The sequence below is a fragment of the Pteropus alecto genome, unplaced genomic scaffold (genome assembly GCF_000325575.1).
Source record: "Pteropus alecto unplaced genomic scaffold, ASM32557v1 scaffold244, whole genome shotgun sequence".
Taxonomy (NCBI): Eukaryota; Metazoa; Chordata; class Mammalia; order Chiroptera; family Pteropodidae; genus Pteropus; species Pteropus alecto.
This window is the reverse complement of record NW_006435788.1, coordinates 134,885-146,914: the sequence shown is the minus strand read 5'-3', so window position 1 is coordinate 146,914 and position 12,030 is coordinate 134,885. Positions and strand designations below refer to the sequence as shown.

At 35.1% G+C, this 12,030-nt stretch overlaps 1 protein-coding gene across 1 annotated transcript; it reads left to right on the top strand.

Annotated features, from left to right (window-relative positions):
• The first annotated feature begins 5,478 nt into the window (after positions 1–5,478).
• LOC102893493 (olfactory receptor 10G7) lies at positions 5,479–6,414 on the top strand. The gene has a single exon (XM_006911506.1). It carries the CDS (start codon positions 5,479–5,481, stop codon positions 6,412–6,414), a length of 936 nt encoding a protein of 311 aa, XP_006911568.1.
• The last annotated feature ends 5,616 nt before the right edge of the window (positions 6,415–12,030 follow it).

The following is a 12,030-nucleotide window of genomic DNA, read 5'->3' as shown; positions in this document are numbered from 1 at the left end:
TCTATATCATATAGATCCTTTGATATAGAAGGAAGAACATGACTCCCCATGGCAATCCTATTTTCACATGGAGGAGTTCTTCAAAGTTTCATTTTCTTGACACACCGAATGATCAGAAATACCTGGCCTGTCATACAACACAAAATTGTAGAATTACTGGCTTTTATCCTTCCACTGAACAAGATATTTGTAGTATCACATAAGAAAATAATTTGGCTACTTTACCCTCTTTCTACCCAGACAGTGAACCCAGGTAATTCCACGGGATGCCTCTGTATGTAACTATATTCAGAGGTAAAAATTAATAATAAAATTACTGCAACCTAAGTTAGTAAGATAAAAATATGCTCGTGTCTTGCAGAAATAATGGTTTGATTCACTTTGACAACATTGACATGCTGAGTTTCCTGATAAGAAGATGTGTTGAAGAAGACAGAAGTCATTAATGTTAGTTATTACCTCACAATCACTTGCAAAATAGGTATTGTACCTTCTATGTGCATTTTCTACATTGCTTTGGCATATAGGTATTTTCATGTTTTAATTTTCTCCCCATTACTCATACTATCATTATTATAAATAAGGTGTTCACGGTAACTTTGCTATTTTGTCTATAGGTTACATGATGTTGAGTTAGAATTACCTCAGAACCAGAGATGCAATTGAAATCACTCAAGAGATTTCAAATTTGTATCTGGATAAAATAAATGGTAACATATTAAAATGGCTCTCTCTGTAAAGGAAGTGACATGAGGAATAAAGTTCATTGTATTACATGATGACATTGTGTATGTGTGAATGAGGGGAAGGATGTATACAAATGGTATGTGGAGAATGAGGTAGACTGTCATGGATCTTTATTGGTGTATTTATTTATTCATAAAATTTGGCCATATGTCTTTTAAACTCACTTCCTATAAGTGAAACTGCCTCTTGCTGTAGAAACTGAAATATCTGATACTTTCCCATTTACTCTAGCAAATATGGAATAGGGGCATGGGATCTACGCTTGACCAATAAGATATATCAACTTAGACTTTGGATCAGAAGCATGCATCAATAAACGGCACATACAAGAAAAAACAGATTCTGATGATAATGACTGTCGGGAGCCTTAAAGCCTGCACCCAAAGATGAGAACCACATCCTGTTACCGAGAACAAACTCTGCTAGCTGTGACCATTTGGGCAGCCACGGCACTGTGAAGCGCCTGCCTTATCCCGTGTCTTTGATCCCCATTCCGCCGCCTGCAGAGCGGGAGCCTGCAACTTCTGACACAGCCCATCTGTTTCTGACCAGCCAGGCAGAAATCACCTCATCTGGTGTCTTGCGGTAGAAACTGAAATATCTGATACTTTCCCATTTACTCTAGCAAATATGGAATAGGGGCATGGGATCTACGCTTGACCAATAAGATATATCAACTTAGACTTTGGATCAGAAGCATGCATCAATAAATGGCACATACAAGAAAAAACAGATTCTGATGATAATGACAGTCCTAGCAGTGCTGACAGCATGGTGGTAGTGCCTTAAAGGGTTTATGCCTATGGTGATGGTAAGCCCTCTGTGGAGTTCCATGGAAACATAGATATTTATTAGGCATTATTTTACATTAATTCTGCCTGGCCCTTATGTTTCCTGTTCCTTTCACAAATCTGACTCTTTGGCTCTTCTGTATTGTGTGTATGTGCAGGAGGTATGTTTTAACTGAAATATAAATTTTTACTTAACTTGCTTTTTTTACTGAAAACATATACTGTGAACATCCCTAGAGGTCAGTAGATCGATGTCTCATTCTTTTATTTTTTGGTTCCTTTATGCATACAATAATGCATATATTCTTAAAGTTATTAGATTATATCATGCTATGTTATAATATAATATGCTATATTACTATTTTCATCTTTTTAAATTTTGTGTCAGTTTTTAATCACCACCACTACCTCTCAAACCAAAATTAATAACCTCATTTACTTCCTTCTGCTCCTTTCTTTATGCTCCTATAATATACAATTGTTATTGCTTGCTTTACAAAATTGGCACAATGCTAACCGCATTTCTGTGCATTATGCCCTCCCCCCTACTGAAAATATCTCATGAAAACTACTCAAAGCTAACTGGTCTATTTATAATTCAATCTTTTAAATAGTTGCTTTATAGTTCATAATATAGCAGTACCATGACTAATTCAACCATTCTTTAGGAATATTCATTTAGTTGTCATTTGTTATGCCACTATAAACAATGTATCAGCACACATGTTTGAATAAATATACTTGTATATTGGTGCTTTTATTTTCATCAGATAGATTCCTAGAGTGGAATTACTGGATTCAGGAGTATGTATATATGTATTTTTTTAAAAAAATTCAGTAACTGTTGTTGTATTGCTTTCCCCAAAAGGTGCTCTAACTATATACACTTATGCCAATGATATGTGAAATGAAGCTTTTCCCTTTATTTAAGCTAGCAATAGATGTTGATATTAGTAACTTGAATTAGTATTCTTAATTTGTAAAAGTTCAGACATATCAACAAGAAAAAGACCATTACCTTAAAAGAAATAATAAAGTTTATGAAAAATGAATTTACAAAATAAGACATACTTATGAAATGTCATGTGTTTACTCATGCTTGTAAAAGCAATGAAAGTTATGCTAGAAATAGAATCTAATTATTACTTATATAACTGGGAAATATGTATCCTTAGATATTTCTTTAGGAAAAACCACTCTAAAACTAAATAGAAAAAAATTTTGGGAAATTTAGATGTTTTAAACCACCTTAAAAAGATGGTGAAAGAGTGATACTGGTATGGAGAGTGCAAACAGGTGATGGCCATTTATGGATTCTAGACAATTTTAAGTGAGCTGTAAATCTATCCGTATCAGTAGTGAGGGAAAAGTTAACTGAGTCCTTCTTCTTTCCTCTGAGGTATAAATATTAGTCCCAGAAAGACGTGAAATCTTCTCAGGAGAGTTCAAATAATGAACACATAGGGAAATATATCTGTGAATATTAAAAACTTCATTAGTCTCTTTCTGTAATTTTTCTGCTCATCAAGGGAACTTGAAGACCCAAGAGTAATCATATACCCTGAGGCACTAAACCAAGTTAATCTCCTATGTATCTAGCTATGTTAGTTTCCATTTCCTGCACTACTTCGGGTCCTTGAATAGAAAAGAACCACTCTTTCTCACCAAGGAATCACAGGTATATCTATTCTTTGAGTAATTACTTGCAAACTAGTGCCTCATCATCGCATGTAAAAAGTGAAAGATTTGGGGGAAACAAAATACAGATGAGTTATATTATTAAAATTAATCACATACTGTAAGATGAGTTCTTAGAAAGGTAAAATTCTATTATTTCCACCTGCTTTCCCTCTTAAACTTCCATTCAGAGATGAGACACTAAGAGATTGTTAGACTTCCTTCCAAATTTGGTTGTCTAGTCCCTAACCAACCTCCCCTCCACCATATATATATATATACTAGTGACATTGTAGCTTTCATAATGTGGCAGTGCAACATATCAAATAAATGACTATGTTACTGGTTTATGTATTTACTATACTATACTTTTTATTATTATTTTAGAGTGTACTCTCTACTTATAAAAAGAATTGCTGTAAAATAGAATGCCATGTTATGCTGGCAGAAGCTCATCCATCTCATGTTTACTATATTTCTTGATTGCATCATTTCTTCTTGTGATTTAATCTTATGTTATTTTATAAATTTAATGTAGGGTAAGTGTGTAGTGTTTTTAAAGTCTACAGCAGTGTACAGTAATGTCCTCGGCTTTCACATTTACCCACCATTCACTCACTGACTGACCCAGAGCAAGCTCCGTTCGTGGTAAGTGCCCTATATAGATGTACGATTTATTATCTTTTATAGCATATTTTTATGGTGACTTTTCTATGTTTAGACATGTTTAGATACACAAATGCTTATTATTCTGTTACAATTGTCCACAGCATTCAGTACAGTAACATGCTGATCAATTTAGCAACTTAGGCAAAATAGGCTACCCCATATAGCCTACATGTGTAGTAGGCTATATCATCTAGATTTGTGTAAGTGCACTCTATGATGTTCTCACAATGACAGAATTGTCTATGAGTGAATTTCTCAGGATATATCCCACCACAATATGGCACGTGATTACGTGCTTTGTGGCAGAATATATATTGAGAAATTCATATACATATATGAATTTCATATATACATAAAATTCATATATATACATACACACACATACACACATACACAATTAGTAATTAAGGGTCTACAAATAGGGACTAAGTTGCTACAGCATGGAAAAAACATCAAACACTGACACCTGTTATTGATACTCCTGCCTTAACTCTCAGGCTACCTTGCAAATCACCTGATAAAAATTTTCATAGTTCATTTAATTTAAATATGACAATATTCTGGTGATGAGATCTCACTTGTGCAGTAGAAGTTTCAGAGATATATTTGTTCCATTTTTGAGTAAAAGAATAAAATATTATTTTATTGTCTTTTTTGAAAAATATAGCTTTCATATAGCTCAAGCCACATTGTCTGGAGATATGATACATTTTGTCTTGGCTAAGAACAGAGATCCTTGTTTCTCTAGTACAACCAATGATTAAATCCTTGATTTTTTAAATTTCTCATGAACTCTGGAGAGAAAATAGAATTCCAAATTCTAAATAGCCCCCAAGATTCCCATTCCCTGGTGTACACTCCCTGTTAAATCACCTCTCCTTGAGTGTGGGTGGGACCTGTGAACATGATGGGATGTCACTGTCTTGATTAGATTCTGTTTTACATTTTGTCACATAAAACTGGAGAGAGATTTTCCTGTTGGCTTTGAAAAAATAAACTGCCATGTTTACTTGGTATGGATGGTCAGGTGCCTAGGACTTGAGGGTGATGATCCCTGCCAACAGCCGGTAAGAAAACAGGGACCTCAGTCCTAAAGCTGCAAGAAACTAAATTCTGCCAACAACCTCAATAACTTGGTATCCCACGCCTCAGATAAGATTACAGTCTCAGATGAAATTGCAGACTTGATTTCAACTCAGTGAGACCTTGAGCAGAGGACCCAGCTAACCTGACTCAAAAAACTGTGAAATAGTAAATTTGAATTGCTCTATGATGCTAAATTTGTGGTAATTTATGATACACCAGTAGAAACAAATGCAATGGATTTCTCCTACTTCCTTTTGCATATATTTATGTGTGCCTCTATTGTGTGTGTGTGTGTGTGTGTGTGTGTGTGTGTCAGAGAGCAAAAGAGATGGTGTTATCATTCTATCATTTTTACTAGGAAAGTTTGTAATAAGCAAAACCAAGTATAACTCTAGAATTATCTACCATGATGATGCAGTTACCACATGGAGAATGGGTTCTCAGTTCTCAGTAAAATGCTGGGTGCTCTTTACATTTCTGTAGGAAGAGAGACCAAAAGTATGGAGAAATGACAAATGCGAGCCACGTGACAACGTTCCTCCTCATGGGCCTTCCTCATGCACCAGTGCTAGACATCCCCCTCTTTGGAATCTTCTTAGTGATCTATGTACTCACAGTGGTGGGGAACCTAGTCATCTTGCTGGTGATTATGGTGAATAGCCACCTCCACACGCCCATGTACTACTTCCTGACCAACCTGTCTTTCATTGACATGTGGTTCTCCACGGTCACTGTGCCCAAAATGCTGATGACCTTGGCCTCCCCAGGAGGCAGAACTATCTCCTTTCATGGTTGTGTGGCTCAGCTCTACTCTTTCCACTTCCTGGGGAGCACCGAGTGTTTCCTCTACACAGTCATGTCCTATGACCGCTACCTGGCCATCAGTTACCCACTCCGGTACACCAGCATGATGCGTGGGAGAACGTGTGCCCTCTTGGCCACAAGCACGTGGCTCAGTGGCTCTCTGCACTCTGCTGTCCAGACTTCATTGACATTCTGTTTGCCCTACTGTGGGCCCAGCCAGATCCAGCATTACTTCTGCGATGCACCGCCCATTCTCAAACTGGCCTGTGCAGGCACTTCTGTCAATGAGATGGTGATCTTCGTCAACATTGGCATAGTAGGCTCGGGCTGCTTTCTCCTGATAGTGCTGTCCTATGTGTCCATCGTCTGTTCCATCTTGAAGATCCGCAACTCAGAGGGGAGACACAGAGCCTTTCAGACCTGTGCCTCCCACTGCATTGTCGTCCTTTGTTTCTTTGGCCCTGCTATTTTCACTTACCTGAGGCTGGGTTCCAAGGATGCTGTGGATGAGGTTGTGGCAGTTTTCTACACGGTGCTGACCCCCCTTCTAAACCCTGTGGTGTATACCCTGAGGAACAAGGAAGTGAAGAAAGCTTTGTTGAAGCTTAAATACAAAGTAACATTTTCTCAGAGCAAATAGATGCTATGATGTAGATTTGCTCATTTTTAAAAACAAATGAGATGGTACAGTGTGATGAAGCATTTAAAATATAAATCAGGTAGACGTAGAGTAGTTAAGGTACTTTTCATATTCCATGAGGGGAAAAGGTAGTTTAAAAAATACTACTTTTGACATATAAAATACAGATAACTATACAAAAATTTAGTATAGAAAATCTAGTATAAAAATTGATATTTAAAAAATGCTAATATAGTCATCAACATAAAATTTATCACGTTTATAGTTCTCAGTATAAAATGTTATACAAAACCACCTACTCAGGAGTATTTATTTCACAGATTTTTCTGAAGAATCTAAAGCATCCCAAATTTTTATCTAATGATGAACATACTTAAATATTGATCTAACAACTTGTTCATCTGTAATAAGCTTATTTTTCATTTTTCCTGTTTTATTGAGTTATAATTGACATATAATATTGTTTTTGCCTTTTAAAAAATAAATATTCTAATTGAATCTCAGGTAAGAGAGTTGATTTATTCATATAGCTAGGTTGATAATATGCTTTTAGTTTGGTTCTTAATGTCTTAAGCACATACTTAGGAATTTATAAAGATGGGGATACTGTTCAAGGAGAGCAAAAAATATTCATGGTTACTCACTTGTGTTTGCTTCTGTACAACTGCCTTCTCAATTCTTTTAGTGGTTTTGCATGCACGTGGGTGTGGGTGTGTGTGGGTGTGTGTGTGTGGGTGTGTGTGTGTGGGTGTGTGTGTGTGTGTGTGTGTTCCAAGGTGACTACTCCTTTTCCCTAACACAACTTGACCCTGTTTATTGCTCCCATATTGGCTTGTTATCTTTCTTGGTAGGTCTGTCAGGACAAGTGGTGGCACTGACATGCTTCTTTCAGAAACTGAGAACAATCATCATCCTGTGAGAGTCCTGTAGTTTCTCAGGTTTTATGAGTCAGATCAGGACAAAATTAACCATAGATATTGCCAATCTCCATCTCATATTCTGACTTTCTATTTCTGTGCTACCTGACCAAATGCCCATACGTAATACAGAACCGTGCTATCCTGGGTTCTTTTATTACAGATGGTGGTTACTGGTCCTGCTGCCTGATTAGCCCCTTCTCTCAACATCTTAGAGTCTTAGAAATTCAGCTACACCAACAAAAACCCATTATGGGATAGGAACACACCACATTGCAAGCTGGATCCAGTGGCATTTCTTATTTAGAAAGTAAAATATATTAAAATATAATTAAGTAACTTGTTATCATAGGATTTCAATGTATTTATTTTACAAATTAGAAAAATAAGGCCTGGTAAAGACAAAATAGCCTAAAACAAATTAACAAACCTAATGCTTTGCTACATAGCTCATACTTGTGGGCATCCACATGTAATGGATGATGTGGTGGAATTGCATACAAACAAATAAAAACACAGACTCAAATATGTTTAGAAATAATTTTGTGCTCTGTACCTCAATTTCCCATCTGTAAAAGACTCCCTCTCAAAATAGTGTTATGAGGATTAAATGAGTTAATAGAAGTAAAATTTCTCTGAGTGATACAGATTCATAATAAAGTCTTAATTAAAAGTTTAAAATTCAAACCTGGGACCAGTCACCAGCCAGATAGGCTGATTCTCAGAATCATTCTCTTTACAAATTATTTCATGATTTCCTAGCCATTGATATAATACTTTTAAAGATATATAAATGTATTTTTCTTTAGATCACTGATAATAAATTACTGTTGTAATTAACATCATATTGACAATGTAGTCATTCTGATTAATTTACTGTTTCAATAAATTTGATATTCCTGTGTTTACGCATTTTCAAGGAATTTGTAATAAAATACATGAAACATTATAATCATACTGAATTAAATTATTCTGGAATAGTTCACAGGCGAAACACTAAACATTATTGAGCTTGGGCAATACTAGACACTCTATAAGAATTTATCTCAGTTAATCATTACAAGAGCCTTATATAATAGATAGTATTATTATATTGAAAACTGAGGAAGGTTAAATTACTTATTTAAATTCACAGTTAGTAAGGGATATGTTCAAGGTTAAACCCCAGACTATGTGGCACCAAAGTCCATAGTGTTAAACTCTATCCTACCTTGCTATCACTCATTTCGGGAACTTTCCATGTTTTGGGGAGCAGGTAAATATCCATAAACATCAATAAGCATTGAAATAAAAAAGCACAGAGTTTTGTATATTTATATGTATTTATATATCAAAGATAGAATTTTTTAAACTATATTTTCCCCCTCACAGAATATGAAAACACCTTTCTTACTCTACTTCTATTTGATTTAAATTTCAAATGCTTCATCGCCCTATATCATCCGATCTGTTTACTTATGTGCTCCACATTAAGCTGTGGAATTCTTCAAGGAAAAACATGTCTTAGCTCCGTAGTAATCAATCTACATAAAACTTGACCTGATATTTTTAGAATGTTCTTCCTTCTACAGACTCTTTTGATTTGCATAAATGTTTATCTTTTGAGAGATACAACTTCTGTTCTACAAGTAATATTATATGTCATTCCTAAACAAATTCCTTCTCTGTCTATCTATATAGTTCCTGTTCTCTTTATTCAAGTTTCTAATAATTTTAGTTTGCTAGACACCTCCACTTGGAGATAAAACTATTATGCCGCGTCCTCTTTCTACCCTACTGCGTGACAAGATCCGGAGATGGGGACAGAGGCTTCAAGGAATGCATCGTCAAGAACGAGGACGTGGCATGTGTTTAGGGATAATTGGTTTCTTAGAAATGATCCTATTAAGAGGGGGAATTTGGGTAGCACAAATTCTAGTAAGTGTAAACGCTATACAAATGGATTTCCTCAAAATTGGCTCTGAGGAAAACATAGTAAATTTTCCGCGTATGGAATCAGCTCTAGTCACCCTGATGTGTCCAGAATGCGTAAACCCTTTATTTGAACAATTATTAAGGGAAATTCCTTTTGACGCGCCTCTTAAAGATATTATGAATAAATTATAACAAGCTGAATTACTAGAACCAGTTTATACTCCTGTTCCCACGCAGTTAGTAGAAAAATTAGTAAAGGATAAGAAATTTACTCATAAGCCTGTGCCTACTATAGAAGGGCCTCCTTTTGTGGCCTAGTGGATAAATAGAAAACTCTGGTATCCACCTAGGGGGGCTAATAGTATGAAAAGATTACCTGATCTTCCTTTGCCTTATTCAGAAGCTTATAATAAAGATAGTATACATGTAGTGAATAAAGATAGAATTCATGTGCCTTATAGTAGTTTAAGTTTCATAGAAAGGCTGGCTAGGTCGGGATCTCCTTGGTGCTTAAAAACAAAGGAACAGAAACTTAGCTTATGAAAGCAGCTTTGTAAAACTGATTTTTATAAATATTTTCCTCATTACTGCACCAAGGAAACTTTTGAACAGCTATGAGAAAGGTTCAGCTTGAACTTTAGATATAGCATAAATCAAATAGCATTTAAAAGATTTCTTCAGGCAGAAAGAAGAACAATGTCTGCCCACAAGCCAATACTTGCTGTTATGAATACATCTATCTATCACCTTTACTTAAATCAAACTGTATCTTACGTAATAGATATAATAATTAAAAGTTTAGATTGTTCCATCAGGTAGTTCTGTTCTAATGATTGAGAGAAAAATGTACTAGTTAATCATGAACATTAATAATAATATACTCTATAAGATTTTCTGCTCCGCCTAACCACAGAAATTTAACTCCCTGCTACCTTAACAACAAAGTATAATCAAATGTCAAATAAAAAGTATAAAAGTTGTACTCAAATCACAATAAAACGGACCAGTGTCACACCGCCTCTGAGCTGTGTAGTCGACTGTCTCCCGCGCCGACGCCTTGCCCACCTTCGGGGCCCCCTGGATCCTGTCGTGGCTGGACCGCGGCACTATTACACTAAAATTTGTGTTTCTAAAATAAAACTTGTCTTCCTCTTCAATATTTGTCCCTTATATGCTATGATGGGCCCAACAAAAGGTACCCTGAAACTTGGAGTTCTGCCCATAATCTTCTCTTATACATTTCTTCTTCATGCAATTGAAAAAAGGTCAAAGAAGAAATAAATAGAGAAAGATGAGAGAGGTATGATGACATGAAATATTAGCAAAAGCTCTGGAAAATAAAGAAAAATGATGGATAATTTTAATATTTCAATAATGAATGTTTTACATTTTCAAATAATAATTGGGACAACCTTATCTTGTAAACTCATCATTGTGTCATTATTATGTTCCACGAGTTATTTACTATTTTCAAAAGGGAAAAGTAAAAAAGAATAAAATAATTTGAAATTGATGTTTGTATTCCACATAGGAAATGATTAAATCTGAACAAATTTTTCATCATATTGTGCCACATTTTGATCTATTATCTTGGGTTTCTCCTCAAAATAGCCACTCTGGAGTACTGAACTTGTCCGCTGAAGCTCGTTATTAGTTGTATCATTTCCCTGTTAATTGGTATTTTTAAAATATTGTTTGGTGATGGCATGATATGTCTGAAGCTACATTTTCTGACTTGACTAGTAATTGAAAAGTCTTAAATTATAGAGGAAAATAGCTAAATTATAAAAAGTAAATAGCTAACATAGAAAGAATCTGGCTCAAATCCAGAATAAATTAGATGACTTTTATAAAGATCCTAATGCTAATACTTGTTCATCAATTTAGTTCTGCTTTCTTGGTTAATAAATTCATGCAATAATACCTTCAATAATTTTAATCGACTACTATATTTAAGGCACAGGAGATACAGAACGTCAAGACAGTATTTGCATTTCAGAACTCCAGAGTTCAGTGAGAAACACATAAGTAAACAAATTTTAGACTGTCAAACAGTATATAAAAGATGCCATGGTAAATGACATGGCATCTAACACAGATTAGGTAGTGGAGTAAATCACTATCTAAAAGTAAAGAAAATTACATATATAAATAACAGAGGCTTGTGCCAACCACATAACTCATAATAAACAACATGGATAGTATGAATAATACAAAGGTAATTTCAGTCCATGTATTGGGTGTCTCCCCCAAATAAACAGAGCTTCTGTTTTCCAGGCCAAATCATAAAGTATTTTGAATCTTTTAGTTCTAACAAGAAGAAAATTTTGGATATGAGACTAAATCCAAAGCATTTTATATTTTTTTAAAAATTCACTAATAAACTCAATTGTCAGGCTATGCATACATTTTGGCCAGGACCTGCCCCTCCCCTACCACAGGAAGGCCAGATGGTACAATACTACCCTGTCCCTGTGGTGGAGATAAGGAAGTATTAGGTGCACTGCACAAAAATGTTAACTAAAATGTTAACAATGTGACTTCATTTTTCTCACTGTGAGCTAAAGTAAGACAAATGTCTGTCTCCATCTTGACTTGGTAGAATGGAGGAGCATTTTCAAAATGGGTATTATATTCTATTCAAAGTTATCATCAGCAAAATATTTTTAAGGAATTTTTTCTCATATTTTGGATACACATACTGTTAAAAGTGACCAGGGGATGTGCAAATTAGATCAAAAAGGACATTTGTGAAACCCTAAAGATTCAAAATTATTTTATCCAT